Source organism: Boeremia exigua (assembly GCF_020726555.1).
Source record: "Boeremia exigua strain MPI-SDFR-AT-0100 chromosome Unknown C7974scaffold_14, whole genome shotgun sequence".
NCBI classification, from domain to species: Eukaryota; Fungi; Ascomycota; class Dothideomycetes; order Pleosporales; family Didymellaceae; genus Boeremia; species Boeremia exigua.
In genome coordinates this window covers 1,042,334-1,059,070 of record NW_025763531.1, presented here as the reverse complement: position 1 = coordinate 1,059,070, position 16,737 = coordinate 1,042,334, and the positions used below count along the sequence as shown (strand labels likewise).

At 52.3% G+C, this 16,737-nt stretch overlaps 2 protein-coding genes across 2 annotated transcripts in view; one reads left to right on the top strand and one right to left on the bottom strand.

The window, feature by feature from the left end:
- C7974DRAFT_368991 (non-ribosomal peptide synthetase) overlaps window positions 1–13,888 on the top strand; it is a gene marked incomplete at its 5' end in the record, with an annotated part of 39,323 nt that extends 25,435 nt beyond the window's left edge. The window contains 3 exons of the mRNA XM_046139926.1: window positions 942–7,421; window positions 8,691–8,728; window positions 8,999–13,888. Coding sequence (XP_045991878.1) covers window positions 942–7,421; window positions 8,691–8,728; window positions 8,999–13,703 — 11,223 coding nt within the window. The 3' untranslated portion in view covers window positions 13,704–13,888. The remainder of the gene's footprint in view (window positions 1–941; window positions 7,422–8,690; window positions 8,729–8,998) is intronic.
- A 705-nt stretch (window positions 13,889–14,593) lies between these two features.
- C7974DRAFT_405354 (uncharacterized protein) lies at window positions 14,594–14,930 on the bottom strand. The gene has a single exon (XM_046143034.1). The coding sequence runs from the start codon at window positions 14,846–14,848 to the stop codon at window positions 14,633–14,635; it is 216 nt and encodes a 71-aa protein (XP_045991877.1). The 5' UTR covers window positions 14,849–14,930; the 3' UTR covers window positions 14,594–14,632.
- Window positions 14,931–16,737: the final 1,807 nt, after the last annotated feature.

The window sequence follows — 16,737 nt, the reverse complement described above, 5'->3', positions numbered from 1 at the left end:
TGCAGAGCTACGTCGGCCTCGAGCCGTCGACTTCGGCAGCCGCATTCGTCAATCGCAAGATTGAGACTATCTCATCCTTGGCGGGTAAGGCTAAAGTTGAGATTGGCACAGCGACCGACGTAGGCCAGCTCGAAAACCTCCGCTCCGATTTGGTCGTCATTAATTCGGTAGCTCAATACTTCCCTTCCCCCGAGTACCTAGTCGAAGCAGTAACTGCTCTAGCCCGCATCCCAGGTGTGAAACGCTTGTTCTTCGGCGACATGCGATCCTACGCCATGAACAAGCAGTTCCTGGCTGCTAGGGCTCTACATACGCTAGGAGCCAGGGCAAACAAGGACGATGTTCGCAGGAAGATGGTGGAGCTAGAGGAATTCGAAGAGGAACTACTCGTGGATCCAGCCTTCTTCACAGGCCTCGCCAGCTGGCTGTCAGAAGTCGAGCATGTCGAGATTCTGCCCAAGCAGATGACAGCTACCAACGAGCTGAGCTCATACCGTTATGCAGCCGTCATACACATACGGCTTCCAGGCCAGGAGGCACAACCAGTCGTAACAGTCAATCAAGACGCCTGGGTTGACTTCCGAGGATCCAAGATGGATCGACACGCTCTTCTTCGCCACCTACAAAGCTCACCAAAGGCCGAAACTGTAGCCATCAGCAATATCCCCTACAGCAAGACGATTTATGAGCGCCATGTCCTCGCATCTTTGGACGACGATGAAGTCGAGGACTCGTTAGATGGGTCAGCATGGCTATCGGCTGTTCGCTCTACCGCCGAACAGTGCGCGTCACTCTCCGGAGTCGACTTCGTTCAAATCGCCAAGGAGGCCGGCTTCCGCGTGGAGCTCAGCTGGGCGCGACAGAGGTCTCAGAAGGGTGGAATCGACGCGGTCTTCCACCACTACGAGTCGGTGCACGATGGAGCTCGCGTCATGGTCAAGTTCCCGACAGATGATCAAGGCCGAGCGCTCGATTCGCTTGCAAACAGGCCGCTGCAACGACTCCAGAGCCGACGAATCGAGGTGCAAATGCGCGAGCGGCTACAAGCTATACTGCCGTCCTATATGATGCCAGTCCGCATTGTGGTCTTGGACGAGATGCCTATGAACGCGAACGGCAAGGTTGACAGAAAAGAGCTTACCCGCAGAGCTAAGATGGTCTCGAGGGTCGAGACAACCGCTGAACGCGTTGGGCCTCGCAACGAGATAGAGGCTCTCCTTTGTGAGGAGTTTGCCGAAGTGCTTGGTGTCGAGGTTGGCGTTAATGACAACTTCTTCGATCTTGGCGGACACTCTCTCATGGCCACGAAGCTTGCGGCTCGCAGTAGCCGTCGCTTCGATGCGAAGGTCTCTGTCAAAGACGTGTTTGATCATCCTATCCTAGCGGACCTAGCAGCTGCAATTCAGCGAGGCTCAACTCCACACAACCCCATCCTCGCAACACAATATAGCGGGCCTGTGGAGCAGTCTTTCGCTCAGGGTCGGCTGTGGTTCCTTGAACAGCTGAACGTCAGTTCAACATGGTATCTGCAACCAATCGCAGTACGTATGCGCGGACCGCTTAAGATTGAGGCGCTCGCGGCGGCGTTACACGCTCTGGAGGAGCGTCACGAAACCCTGCGAACGACGTTTGAAGAGCACGACGGCATTGGTATGCAGGTTGTTCAGCCACATCGCCCCAAAGAACTCAGAGTGATTGATGTACAAGCAGAGCATGATGGCGATTATACTCAGGCTCTGCACACAGAGCAAACAACTCCGTTCAATTTAGAAACGGAGCCAGGATGGAGGGTATCGGTGTTCCGCCTGAACGAAGATGACAACATCCTCTCTATCGTGATGCACCACATCATCTCTGATGGTTGGTCGTTCGATATCCTGCGTAAGGAGATCAGGGAGTTTTACAACGCCGCGCTCAAGGGCAAGGACCCCTTGGCGCAATTGAGCCCCCTGCATATCCAATATCGCGACTTTTCCGTTTGGCAAAAGCAGCTGGATCAGATCACCGAGCATAAACGGCAGCTTGATTACTGGACGAAGAACCTAGCCGACAATACTCCAGCCGAGCTCCCGACCGATCTGCCTCGGCCAGCCGTTCTGTCCGGTAAGGCTGGAGTCATCCAGCTCTCTATTACAGGCCCAGTCTATGATCGTCTCCGCGCGTTCTGCCGAGTCCACCAGACCACCTTATTCGCGGTGCTCCTCACTGTATTTCGAGCCACCCACTATCGCCTCACTGGAGCAGAGGATGCTACGATTGGTACGCCTATCGCTAATCGTAACAGACCAGAGCTTGAGAACTTGGTCGGGTTCTTTGTTAACACTCAGTGCATGCGGATTACCGTAGAAGAGGAGGACACGTTCGAGACACTCATCCACCAGGTTCGGACTACATCTACAGCCGCTTTCGCCAACCAAGACGTACCTTTTGAGCGAATCGTGTCAGCCCTACTCCCAGGCTCCCGAGACACGTCCCGCAACCCGCTCTCTCAGATCATGTTTGCCGTACATTCTCAGAAAGACATCAGCAAGATCGAACTAGACGGCCTAGAGAGCGAGGCCATTTCACGAGCCACATCAACTCGTTTCGATCTAGAGTTCCATCTTTTCCAGGAAGAGAAGGGCCTAGGCGGCATTGTATTGTTCGCGGCAGATCTGTTCGAGCCGGAGACGATCGACAGCCTCGTCTCCGTCTTCCAAGAGATCCTCCGCCAGAGTCTCGAGACACCCAAGACGCCAATTGCGGTCTTGCCTCTTACCAATGGTATTGCGCAGCTTCGCAGCATGTGTGTGCTAGATATTGAGAAGACCGCCTACCCTCAAGACTCCAGCGTCATCGATATCTTCCGCCAGCAGGTTGGTGCCCGCCCGGATGCCACGGCCGTCACAGATTCTGCCTCCCAGCTCACCTACGCACAGCTGGATCTCCGCTCTGACGAGCTAGCCAGCTGGCTGCGTCAGAAAAAGATGGCGCCCGAGACTTTGGTGGGCGTGCTAGCACCACGGTCTTGCCAAACGATCGTTGCCTTTCTTGGTATTTTAAAGGCAAGCTTAGCCTACCTACCGCTAGACGTCAAAGTGCCGGTTGCCCGCATAGAGGCCATTTTGTCGTCCATTCCAGGGCAGAAACTGATTCTGCTTGGGCAGGACGTACCTATCCCAGAAATCCAGCTCCCAGACGTCGATGTCGTACCAATCAGTGAAATCTTAGGCCGCTCTGTCCCTTCTCATGCTACAGATAAGAGTGTAGGACCATTGGCAAGAAATCTTGCGTATGTTCTGTTCACATCTGGATCCACAGGCAAGCCCAAGGGTGTCATGATCGAGCACCGCAGTATTGTGCGCCTTGTCAAAGAGACGAATCTTGTCTCTAAGCTCCCAAGCGCGCCTCGCACCGCACATCTGACGAACCTCGTCTTCGACAACTCTGCATGGGAAATTTACTCCACCCTTCTCAACGGAGGAACGCTAGTCTGCATCGACTATGCCACCGTTCTGGATAGCAAAGCCCTCGAGACCGTGTTCAAGGAGCAACGCATTCAGACATCTCTGATGCCTCCTGCACTACTCAAAGAGTGCTTAGCCAACATGCCTACTATGTTCGATGACGTAGAGGTGCTCTACGCGCTTGGAGATCGATTCGACAAACAGGATGCCATGAAAGCGCGCTCGATCGTCAAGACCGCCGTCTACAACGCCTATGGCCCCACGGAAAACACGGTCATCAGTACTATCTACGAAATTGCCAAGGACGATTCGTTCGTGAACGGTGTTCCCATCGGTCAGAGCATTAGCAACTCCGGAGCCTTCATCATGGACTCCCGGCAACAGCTCGTCCCCGTTGGCGTGCTAGGCGAGCTCGTCGTTTCTGGCGACGGCCTTGCGCGAGGATATACCGATCCCACACTGAATGTAAATCGCTTCGTTGAGGTGACTGTTGATGGCCAACAGGTTAGAGTATACCGGACCGGTGATCGCGTACGCTTCCGTCCAAAGGATGGTCAGATTGAATTTTTTGGTCGCATGGATCAGCAAGTCAAGATTCGAGGCCATCGTATCGAGCCGGCTGAGGTAGAGCACGCTATTCTCACCCACAACATTATCCGCGATGCGGCTGTCGCAATCCGGCGACCTGAGGGTCAAGAACCAGAAATGGTTGCTTTCGTCACTACCCATGAAAATACTTCCATTGAGAAGCAGTCAGTCGAGGAATTCACAGCACGGATCGAGAATGAAGTCCGTCGCTGGATCAAGACCTTACTTCCGCTCTACATGGTTCCTACACAGATTGTTGTACTGGATCGAATGCCTGTCAATGCTAACGGTAAGGTTGACAGGAAAGAGCTCGCGCAAAGAGCACAAACCCTACAGAAGAGCGAGGCAGTTTCCCTTCCTTCCGTAAGAGTTCCTCCCACCAACGACATGGAGAGGACATTGTGCGAAGAGTTTGCCGACGTTCTCGGCGTGGAGGTCGGCATTACCGACAACTTCTTCGACCTTGGAGGACACTCACTCATGGCAACCAAGCTCGCAGCGCGTATTAGTCGCCGCGTGAATGCCCGAGTATCCGTCAAGAGCGTTTTCGACCACCCCGTCCTCGTTGACCTTGCATCCACTATTAAGCAAGACTCAATCATGCACAAACCTATCCCACAGACCGCCTACACCGGGCCTGTGGAACAGTCCTTTGCCCAAGGCCGTCTCTGGTTCTTAGACCAGCTCAACTTCGGTGCCTCGTGGTATCTCATGCCTCTCGCGCTACGCTTGCAAGGATCCCTTCACGTCAAGTCCCTCACTACTGCGCTGTTTGCACTAGAACAGCGTCATGAGACCCTGAGAACAACATTTGAGGAACAAGATGGTGTGGGCATCCAAATTGTACACCCTACCAACAAGAAGGACCTTAGAATCCTGGACGTATCTAAAGAGCAAAACGGCGACTATGCTAAAGCCCTCCACAAGGAGCGCACGCTCCCCATTGATCTGACTTCAGATCCAGGTTGGAGGGTATCGCTCATTCGCTTGGGCGAAGACGATCATATCCTCTCCATCGTCATGCACCACATTATCTCAGATGGATGGTCCGTGGATGTTCTGCGCCAAGAGCTGAAGCAATTCTATACTGCTGCGCTCAAGGGCCAAGATCCTCTGGCGCAGATTGACGCTCTGCCAATCCAATACCGCGACTTCTCATTGTGGCAGAAGTTGCCAGATCAAGTTGCTGAGCACCATCGACAGCTCGAGTACTGGACCGAGCAGCTGGCAGATAACACTCCAGCCGAGCTCCTGACCGATCTACCCCGGCCGGAGGTCCTATCTGGCAAGGCTGGAGCCGTACAACTCACTATCGATGGTCCGGTGTTCGATCAGCTCCAGGCGTTTTGCCGAGCACATCAGACAACAATGTTCACGGTCCTGCTGGCGGTCTTCCGAACAACTCATTACCGCTTGACAGGCGCTACTGACGCCACTATCGGCACCCCGATTGCCAACCGTAACAGGCCGGAACTTGAAAGATTGGTGGGCTTCTTCGTCAATACTCAATGTATCAGGATCACGGTAGACGTGGAGGATACATTTGAAGCATTGGTACAACAAGTCCATTCTACGTCGACGACTGCCTTTGCCAATCAGGATGTTCCGTTCGAGCGAATTGTGTCCGCGATTCTACCAGGCTCGCGAGACGCCTCCCGGAATCCTCTTGCTCAACTCATGTTTGCCGTCCATTCTCAGAGGGATATCAGTAAATTCCAGCTTGAAGGCCTGGACACGAAGCCTATCCCCACGGCTGCATCCACTCGCTTTGACATTGAGTTCCATATGTTCCAGCAGGCAGAACGCCTTTCTGGAAGGGTTCTTTTCGCAGAGGATCTGTTCGAGCTAGAGACTATCCAAGGAATGGTTGCAATCTTCAAAGAGATTCTCCGGAGAGGCCTTGAAACGCCACAGACCCCGCTCGCGGTTCTCCCACTCACTGATGGGCTGGCAGATCTTCGCAGTCAAGGCCTGCTTGAGATTGAGAGGCCTGAGTATCCGCGCGACTCAAGCGTGATCGACGTTTTCCGTGCTCAGGTTGCCGCATGCCCTGACGCGACTGCGGTCAAAGACTCCACCTCACAGCTTACCTACAGTCAACTCGACGACCAGTCTGATAAGATCACTGCCTGGCTCCTCCAACGCAATATGCCAGCTGAGACTTTGGTTGCTGTATACGCTCCAAGAACGTGTCAAACCATCGTTACCTTCTTTGGTATTCTCAAGGCTAATCTAGCCTACCTTCCATTGGATACCAACGTCCCAGCCGCCCGTATTGAGGCGATCTTATCAACCATATCTGGTCACAAGCTAGTACTGCTTGGGTCTCAAGTCCCCGCTCCTGCGGTACAACTAAAGGACGTCGAATATGTTTGGATTGATGAAGCCACGGCTGAGACTGTTCGTACATGCACCAGCCCCGAACCCTCTGCCACAAGTCTTGCATACGTCATCTTCACGTCCGGATCTACAGGCCTACCCAAGGGCGTCAAGGTCGAGCACCGTGGTGTCGTACGTCTCGTCAAGCAGAGTAATGTGGTAGCAAAGATGCCTCAGGCAGCACGCGTTGCCCATCTATCAAATATCGCTTTCGACGCTGCCACGTGGGAGATCTATGCTACGCTCCTTAACGGCGGCTCTCTCATATGTATTGACTATTTCACTACATTGGATAGCAAGGAGCTTGAAGCCGTGTTTGCACGAGAAAAAATCCAAGCGGCCATGCTTCCGCCGGCGCTGCTCAAGCAGTGTTTGGTCAACATCCCTGCGACTATCAGCGCCTTAGACGTGGTACTTGCAGCGGGCGACCGTTTCGATAGGCGCGACGCGGCGGCGACACAAGCGCTCGTCGGAGGCGGTGTCTACAACGCGTACGGCCCTACCGAGAACACGACTCTCAGTACCATCTACAATGTGGTCAAAGGCGACGCCAACGTCAACGGAGTTCCAATCGGTCGCCCTGTTAGCAACTCAGGTGCCTACATCATGGATCCCAATCAACAGCTCGTCCCCGTGGGTGTTATGGGAGAGCTTATCGTGGTAGGAGACGGAGTCGCTCGAGGATATACCGATCCAGCACTAGATGTCAATCGTTTCATTAAGATCGCGATTGATGGTGATCAGGCGGTGCGCGCCTATCGAACAGGTGATCGCGCTCGTTACCGACCTAAAGACGGTCAGATCGAGTTCTTCGGCCGCATGGACCAACAAATCAAGATTCGTGGCCATCGTATTGAGCCAGCCGAAGTGGAGCACGCCGTACTTGACAACAGTATGGTGCAAGATGCTGCCGTAATTACTCGCAAGCAAGATCAGGAGCTAGAGATGATTGCTTTTGTTACTACGCGTAGCGATAAGGGAATTGACAACGACGAAGCCAGCAACCAAGTCGAAGATTGGGGTAACCAGTTTGAGAGTAACATATATGCTGAGATCGAAGAGATCGATTCCTCTGCCATTGGCAACGACTTCATGGGCTGGACGTCCATGTACGACGGTAGTGCTATCGACAAAGACGAAATGCAGGAGTGGCTGGACGACACTATGAGCACACTGCTCGACGGTCGACAACCAGGCCACGTACTCGAAATCGGTACTGGTACTGGCATGATCTTGCTCAACCTAGCCAAGAGGGTGGGATTGAAGAGCTACGTAGGCCTCGATCCCTCGAAGAAGGCAACCTCATTCGTTAATCAGGCCATCAAGTCTCGCCCATCTCTGGCAGGCAAGTCTGAGGTTCACGTCGGCACAGCAACAGATGTGGCTTGGATGCGAGATCTTCACCCCGAAGTGGTGGTTATCAATTCGGTAGCTCAATACTTCCCATCGCCTGAGTATTTGGCCGATGTCGTTCGCGCTCTGGTTCACATTCCAGGCGTGAAACGACTCTTCTTCGGCGACATACGATCCTACGCTACTAATGACCATTTCCTTGCAGCCAGAGCCCTACACAAGCTAGGAGAAAAGGCTACTAAGGATACTGTACGAAGCAAAATGGCTGAGCTCGAAGACTACGAGGAGGAACTGCTTGTCGACCCAACGTTCTTCACCAGTCTAACGGCCAAGCTTCAAGGCCAGGTCGAGCACGTTGAGATCCTACCTAAGCGTATGCAGGCCACCAACGAACTCAGCGCATACCGATACGCGGCTATAGTCTACATCCGTGATCCACAACGAGCGCAGACTGTGCAGACGGTCAAATCGGACGCCTGGATTGATTTCAGCACCTCTCAAATGGACCGCAGTGCGCTCGTCAGTCTCTTACAGAGCTCAAATGCTGAAGCTATCGCTGTCAGCAATATTCCCTACAGCAAGACGATCGTGGCGCGGCATATTGTTGAGTCACTCAGTGCAGAGGATTCACAAGAGATGCTGGACGGCCCTGCTTGGATCTCGGCAGTCCGCTCCAGCGCTGAACAGTGCGCATCCTTGTCTGCGATCCACCTTGTACAGGTTGCTGAAGAGACCGGCTTCCGTGTGGAGCTCAGCTGCGCACGACAGCGGTCTCATAATGGAGCGATCGATGCGGTATTCCATCACTACAAACCTGCGCAAGAAGGTAGCCGTGTCTTGCTACAATTTCCGACCGACAATCACATCCGGGCAGGCTCGCTTACGAACCGACCACTACAGCGTCTCCAGAGCCGAAGGGTGGAGACAAAACTCAAGGAACAGCTTCTTAGTGTGCTTCCATCGTACATGATTCCATCACATATTGTGATGGTTGACCAGATGCCTCTGAATGCGAACGGCAAGGTTGACCGGAAGGCCCTGGCACGAAGAGCTGAAGCAGTACTTAAGATCGAGAAACCAGCTTCTGAGAGGGTCAGTGCACGGAACGAAGTGGAAGCTGTACTGTGTGAAGAGTTCACCGATGTCCTTGGTGTGGAGGTCGGGATAACAGACAGTTTCTTCGACCTGGGCGGACACTCGCTCATGGCCACCAAGCTCGCAGCCCGTATCAGCAAGCACCTCGACGCTCGCGTCTCTGTCAAGGACGTTTTTGATCACCCTGTCGTTGCTGATCTAGCAGCGTCAATTGAACGAGGTTCGATCCCTCATAATCCCATTCCCTCGACCAACTACTCTGGACCCGTGGAGCAATCTTTCGCGCAAGGCCGACTTTGGTTCCTGGATCAGCTGAATATGGGCGTATCGGAATTATATCTCATGCCTCTTGCTCTACGCCTGCGCGGACCTCTGCGCGTTGACGCCTTCGCAGCTGCAGTATCTGCTCTCGAGGCACGCCATGAAACTCTCCGAACAACCTTCGTGGATCACGACGATGTAGGCATGCAAGTCATTCGGCCCAGTAACAGCAAGAAACTGAGAGTCATTGACGCGTCCGAGAACGACTATACGGAAGCCCTGCGACAGGAACGGACAGCTCCATTCAATCTCACGACCGAGCCAGGGTTTAGGATCGCCCTCTTGCAGCTGGGCCCGACCGACTTCATTCTGTCAATTGTCATGCACCATATCATCTATGATGGTTGGTCTATTGATGTTCTATGCAGAGAGCTTGGCCAATTCTATACTGCTGCACTACAGGGCCAGGATCCATTGGCGCAAGTGAGCCCTCTGCCTATCCAGTACCGAGATTTCTCTATCTGGCAAAAGCAGCCAGAGCAAGTGGCCGAGCATGAGCGCCAGCTACAATACTGGACCGAACAACTGGCAGATAGCTCTCCAGCTGAGCTTCTTACGGATCTACCCCGGCCATCGGTGCCAACCGGCAAGGCCGGTCTCGTTCAACTCACGATTGAGGGCGCAGTCTACGAGCGCCTTCGAGCCTTTTGCCGCGTTCATCAAACGACCTCGTTCGCTGTACTCCTCGCAGCCTTCCGTGCAACCCACTACCGTCTCACGGGCGCTGAGGATGCTACCATCGGCTCTCCAATTGCTAATCGTAATCGCCCAGAACTAGAAAGTCTGATTGGCTTCTTTGTCAATACCCAGTGTATACGCGTGACAATCAGAGAGGACGATACCTTCGACAAATTGGTGCAGCAAGTCCGGGCAACGACAGCAGCTGCGCAGGTCAACCAGGATGTCCCATTCGAACGCATCGTCTCAGCCCTGATGCCTGGCTCAAGAGACACGTCCCGAAATCCACTAGTGCAGCTCAGCTTTGCTCTTCACTCACAGCATAACCTTGGAAGAATCGATCTCCAGGATCTGACAGGAGAAGCTCTTCCCACACCAGTGTCCACCAGACTGGATGTAGAGTTCCATCTTTTCCAGCAAGCTGAGAAGTTAGGTGGTAGCGTACTGTTTGCAACAGACTTGTTTGAGCCTGAGACTATTCAAGGACTGGTCTCCGTCTTCCAGGAGGTCTTACGCCGAGGACTTGAGCAACCCCAAACGCCTATTGCAGTCTTGCCCCTTGACAGCGCGTCCGAGGATCTTCGCAGCATGGGTCTGCTCCAAATGGAGAGAACCAACTATCCACGGGACTCTAGTGTGGTTGATATCTTCCGTGATCAGGTGGCAGCCAATCCTAGAGCAATAGCCGTCAAGGATTCAGTCTTAGAGCTGACCTACGCTCAGCTGGACGAGCAATCTGACCGGTTGGCTGCCTGGCTTTGCCAACATAACATTCCGGCAGAGACAATCGTTGGCGTTCTGGCTCCTAGATCTTGCGAGACAATTATTGCCTTCCTCGGAATCCTCAAGGCCAACCTCGCATACTTGCCATTAGACGATAATGTTCCAGCTGCTCGCATTGAGACTATATTGTCCACAGTCCCTGGCCACACATTAGTCCTACTCGGCTCACATGTGGCTGCTCCAAGCATTGGATCAGCAGATGCTGAATTCGTCAAGATCAATCATACTTTAGGCCACAGTTTGCAACTCAACAGCACATGCGCCAAGTTGCAGCCCTCCGCTGCAAGCCTTGCATATGTTATCTTTACATCTGGGTCGACAGGCAAGCCTAAAGGCGTTATGATTGAGCACAGAAGCATTGTGCGACTTGTCAAAAACAGCAATACCCTCGCCAAGCTCCCACGAGCCGCTCGTGTCGCTCATCAGTTCAACCTTGCCTTCGACGCAGCAAACTACGAGATCTATGGTACACTGCTGAATGGGGGTGCCCTGATCTGTGTCGATTACTCCACCCTCTTGGACATTGATGCTCTCGTGGCCATGTTCAAGCGAGAGAAGATCACCGCGTCCTCGCTGTCTCCTGGCTTGCTCAAGCAGTGTGTGAACAGTGCACCCGAAATGCTCAGGGCTTTACAGGTGATCTACACGGGTGGAGACCGACTCGATAGTCGCGATGCCATTGAGTTGCAAGCACTTGTTCCCGGAGGCGTTTACAACATGTACGGACCTACCGAGAACACGGTCATCAGCACGCTTTACAATCTCAGCGACAAGCATTCGTATGTGAATGGCGTTCCCATTGGAACAGCCGCCAGCAATTCGGGAGCCTACGTTATGGATGCCCTGCAACAGCTCGTCCCTCTCGGAGTAATGGGAGAGCTCGTCGTCACTGGGGATGGACTTGCTCGAGGGTACACTGATCCGGAACTAGACCGCAACCGATTCATCAAGGTCAACATCGATGGTCAGGTCGTGAGGGCGTACCGAACAGGCGATCGTGTCCGCTACCGAAGAATAGACGGTCAATTGGAATTCTTCGGGCGCATGGATCAGCAAATTAAGATTCGAGGCTTCCGTATCGAGACGGCGGAAGTTGAGAACGCCATGCTCAGTCACAGCGCAGTTCGCAATGCTGCTGTTGTCGTCCCTACCCAGGACATTCAAGAGAAGGGAATGATTGGTTTCGTGGTGATTGAGAACAATACACCCAAGAACGGGGAGAGCCAGGAAGAACACTTGCTACAAACTGAATTGGCGATCCTCAACCGGATGAAGAGCATCCTTCCTCCTTACATGCTCCCATCTCGCATCATCATCCTTGATCAGATGCCTTCGAATTCCAATGGAAAGGTCGATCGTAAAGAGCTTGATCGCATGGCTCAGAGCGCACCTAGACAGAAGACTACGGCAGGGCGCGTAGTTCCCCGCAATGAATTGGAGACTGCGCTCTGTAAGGAGTTCGCTGAAGTGCTCGGCGTTGAGGTCGGCATCACTGACAATTTCTTCGACCTCGGTGGGCACTCGCTACTGGCAACCAAGCTCGCAGCTCGCATTAGCCGCCGGCTGGATATTCGCGTGTCTGTTAAAGACGTATTCGATCAGCCTGTGCCCGCAGATCTAGCACTCAAGGTTTCGTCTTACATGTCCCAAGGTCATGCAATGGACAACGGAGCCTTGTCGACAACGAACAGCATCCCCTTCCAGCTACTACATTCTGAAGATTCGCAGAAAATCATCGACCGCGACATTGTCCCGCAACTTGCTCATCAGTCAGCCAAAATCGTGGATGTCTATCCTGTTACGTGGATACAAAAGCACTTCCTTGTTGATCCAGCAACAGGACTTCCACGTGCACCATCACTCTTCTTTGTCGATTTCCCAGCCAACGCTGACTGCGACAAAGTATGCAATGCGAGTCGGTCTCTCATTCAGCTTTTCGATATCTTCAGGACTGTCTTTGTTCAGGCTGCCGGCAATTTTTACCAAGTCGTTCTGGAAGAGCTTGACGTACCCATCTCGGTCATCGAAACCGAGGAAGACATCAGTACTGCAACTCGTGTCCTGAAGGAACAGGATCAACAAAATCCGCTCCAATTCGGACAAGCATTCTTACGCTTTGCAGTCGTGAAGACGAGGTCAGCTGTGCGCTTGGTACTTCGCATCTCTCATTGCTTGTACGATGGCTTGAGTTTCGAGCACGTTGTGCAATCACTTCATGCTTTGTATAATGGCGACCGCATCCCAACACAACCCAAGTTTGTTCAGTATGTTCAGCATCTGACTGACAGCCGCAAAGAAGGTTACGATTTCTGGCTATCTGTCCTGGAGGAGTCCTCGATGACAGTCGTAGAGACTGGCCGTCGCGCTCAACAACCATCATCACCTGAGGGTGCTTGGTTCGTCGAGAAGATCATCAAGGCTGTTGTCCCAGCCAACTCAGATGGCATTACGCAGGCAACAGTATTTACCACTGCTTCCACCATCCTGCTTGCCAGAATGACCGGATCGAGCGACATCACCTTCAGCCGACTCGTATCTGGGCGTCAATCTTTGCCGATCAATGACCAACATATCGTCGGCCCTTGCACAAACATCGTCCCCGTGCGTATTCGCATGACTGATCACACTAATGCAAGAGAACTTCTCGGCATGGTGCAAGACCAATACATCGACAGCTTGCCGTTTGAAACGTTAGGATTCGATGACATCAAAGAGAACTGCACTAAATGGCCAGCGTCGACTACAAACTACGGCTGCTGCAGCACATTCCAGAACTTCGAGATGCAGCCTCAAAGTCAAGTCCAGGACGAACGTGTTCGATTGGCTGGTTTGACAAATCCCGAAGATGCAGAACCACTAAATGGCGCTACCGCTCCAAACAAGAGAGTTCTAGATGACGCACCAATGCATGAGATTGATATGATTGGAATCCCTGAGCCGGATGGACTTCATGTACGAGTTGTCCTTACCGCTAGCAGGCAGATTTTCGAGGAGGAGGTTGTGGACCGCATGCACGAAGAGTTCTGCGATATCATCTTGGGTTTGAACAAGATGTTGTAAAAATAGCTCACCAAGGAAATGGTCACATCATTTGGCATTTTATGATCTTGACTAGGATTCCGTGGTCATTGAATACCCACCCGGAACTTCACAGCTCGGATCTTGATTAGTTATTGTTATTACCTTTGTTTTGCAGTTTAAGGAGTAGGCGTTTTTGCTTTTTGTTATATCAAGGTAGATAGGCGTATATACTTTTTGTTTTTCTAAGCGTAACACTTTATTAACTATGGTAGTTTTACATGATAAACGCAGTACCTTCTAAGATGACTTTGAAGGAGAGAAACTCAAGTGCTCGCCTGGCTTGTGCCGGGCAAAATTGCCAGCCAAACATACTGTAGTGCCCTCGATTGACAGAAATTAGTCAATGTCGTATATCCATTGATCCAAGGGAAAGACTATTAGCCTCCAGATTTCTATGAGAGACATTGGATGATTGTAGTGCTGTTGATATCCATGTGTCGATCTCTTAGGCGCTTCGCATTTCCCATCTTTTACTCGGCGTATTTTATCTTACTGCTTGGTTGGATCTCTTCGATAGACGCTCAAGATCGATTTCACACATTGATTCTAGCAGCTGAACAGTCCTGCTACAGTGCTGGAGGCGAGTAACTTTCCGCCTTGGTGATATACTAATTGGGTTGCGTTGCAGAAATGCAAACTTCTGCATTTTCGTCTTGTTCCATCCCAGTCTGTGCCTTGCATCAATTCACAACATTAGAGAGACTGGATTTCAATTTGATTTGTGTTTCGTGATTCAAATCAATAGTTAATATCTTCACATAATGCACCATCAATACATATACTGTCTATGGCTAAAGCAACTGGATCTTGAACATGAGAAGAAACCCCTCAAAAGTATTTATTTTCATACTAAAAGAACCCCCATGCACGCCACAGATCACCCATAGTAGCGCTAACGAGGTCGTCATCTACGTCCCCTTTGCGTCAAGCCGATCTGGCGAGGGACACCCACAAAAGTAGTCTGCTTTGACGTCCATCTGGCAGGTTACTTCATTTTCTGGAAAGATTCCATCCTTCATGTACTTTACAACGAGGTCGAAGGCACATTTGGATGGGGCTCGTTCATATCCGTGGCCCGGACCCTCGATGATGACAACGCCGGAGCCGGCAAAAAAAGCTGGCATGTCGCAGCAGCTATTACTCGTCGTTACGGGATAACCGTTAGTATTGACAAAAGAGACAGTGGCGTCTGTCCTGATGGTCTTGAAACTAGGAGTGATCTGACTCTCTACGGGCATGATTGTTTTACCGATAACGTGTTTTGCAAGCGAGTGCGCATTAGGTACAAGCGAGTGCGCACCCCACCAACTTTCTGCGACGCGTGAACTCCTAGCTGTCATGGCACCCCCAACTCAAGCCCAGCCAGCTTCTTCTGAGGCTAATATACACCTTGCTATCTCAGCTCTTCAGCAAAACCAATTTCAGAGTGAGGCAGTCGCTGCACAGACGTTCAATGTCTCTCGAGATACACTCCACCGCCGACGCGCTGGCAAGCCTGCCCGACGCGATTGCCAGCCTAACTCAAAGAAACTTACCCAGCTAGAAGAGGAGGTGATTGTCAGATATATACTTGACCTAGATCAACGTGGATTTGCGCCTACGTACGCGGCTGTACGTGATATGGCGAATAAGCTGCTCGCTGCGCGCGGCGCAGGTCGTGTCGGCGTCCAATGGCCACGCAACTTTGTTAAGCGTACAGACAGTCTTGCGACGCGTTTCAATCGAGCGTACGATAGGCAGAGAGCTCTATGCGAAGATCCTGTGTTAATCAGGAGCTGGTTTGAGCTTGTAGAGCAGACAAAGGCCAAGTACGGCATCTGCGACGAGGACGTCTACAACTTCGACGAGGCTGGCTTCATGATGGGCAAGATTATGACTCAGCTTGTCGTAACAGGATCAGAGAGGAGAGGCCGGCCAAAGGCTATCCAGCCAGGCAATCGCGAATGGGTGATAGTAATCCAGGGAATTAACGCTGCTGGCTGGGCTATCCCGCCTTTTATCGTCTTTGCTGGCCAGCACCACCTATCTGCCTGGTATGAGGAGGATATACCGCGCGACTAGGCGATCGCTGTCAGCAACAATGGCTGGACGACTAACGAGCTTGGGATTGAGTGGCTGAAGCACTTCATCAAGCATACAGAGGGCAAGGTGGTTGGGGCGCGTCGGCTGCTTATCCTTGATGGCCATGAGAGCCACCAGTCTCTTGAGTTTCGAGAACTCTGCAAGGAGAACAATATCTACACGCTCTGTATGCCGCCTCACTCGTCGCACCTGCTGCAGCCACTTGACGTAGTCTGCTTCTCAGTGCTGAAGCGCGCGTACAGCCGTGAGATTGAAGATCTGATCCGCCACCACATCAACCACATCACAAAGCTTGAGTTTCTGCCAGCTTTCAAGGCAGCCTTTACACGGTCATTCACAGCAGCCAATATCTGCTCAGCTTTTCGAGGCGCAGGCCTTGTCCCTCTCCAGCCAGACGTTGTTCTATCAAAGCTAGATGTGCAGCTTCGTACGCCTACACCAGCCGCTCCGCCAGAGGCCCCCTGGGAGGCTCGTACGCCGAGCAACGTACGTGAGCTTGAGGCTCAATCAACATTAATACGTAATCGCGTGCGGCAGCACAAGAGCTCGTCGCCAGGCTCGATAATTGAGGCGATTAGCCAGCTCAAGAAAGGAGCAGAGGTAATGATGCTCTCGGCTGAGCTGATGCGCGATCGGATCACCAGCCTTGAGAGAGCCAACGAGGCAGCATCAAAGCGCAGGCAGCGCAAAAAGAAGCGGATACAGAAGCAGGGGACCTTAACAAAGGGAGAGGGAGAGGATATACTCGCTCAAAAGGAGGCTGACCAGCAGATAGAGCGTGAACAGCGTCAAGGTAGAGAGCAATCAGGCCTCAGCCGCCAGGCTCTTGCGCGCTGCAAGAGGTGCAGAGAGACTGGGCATAACTCACGCACGTGCAAAAACATACTTTAGACACTGCTTAATCTATTTTATCAATATCTATATATTATCT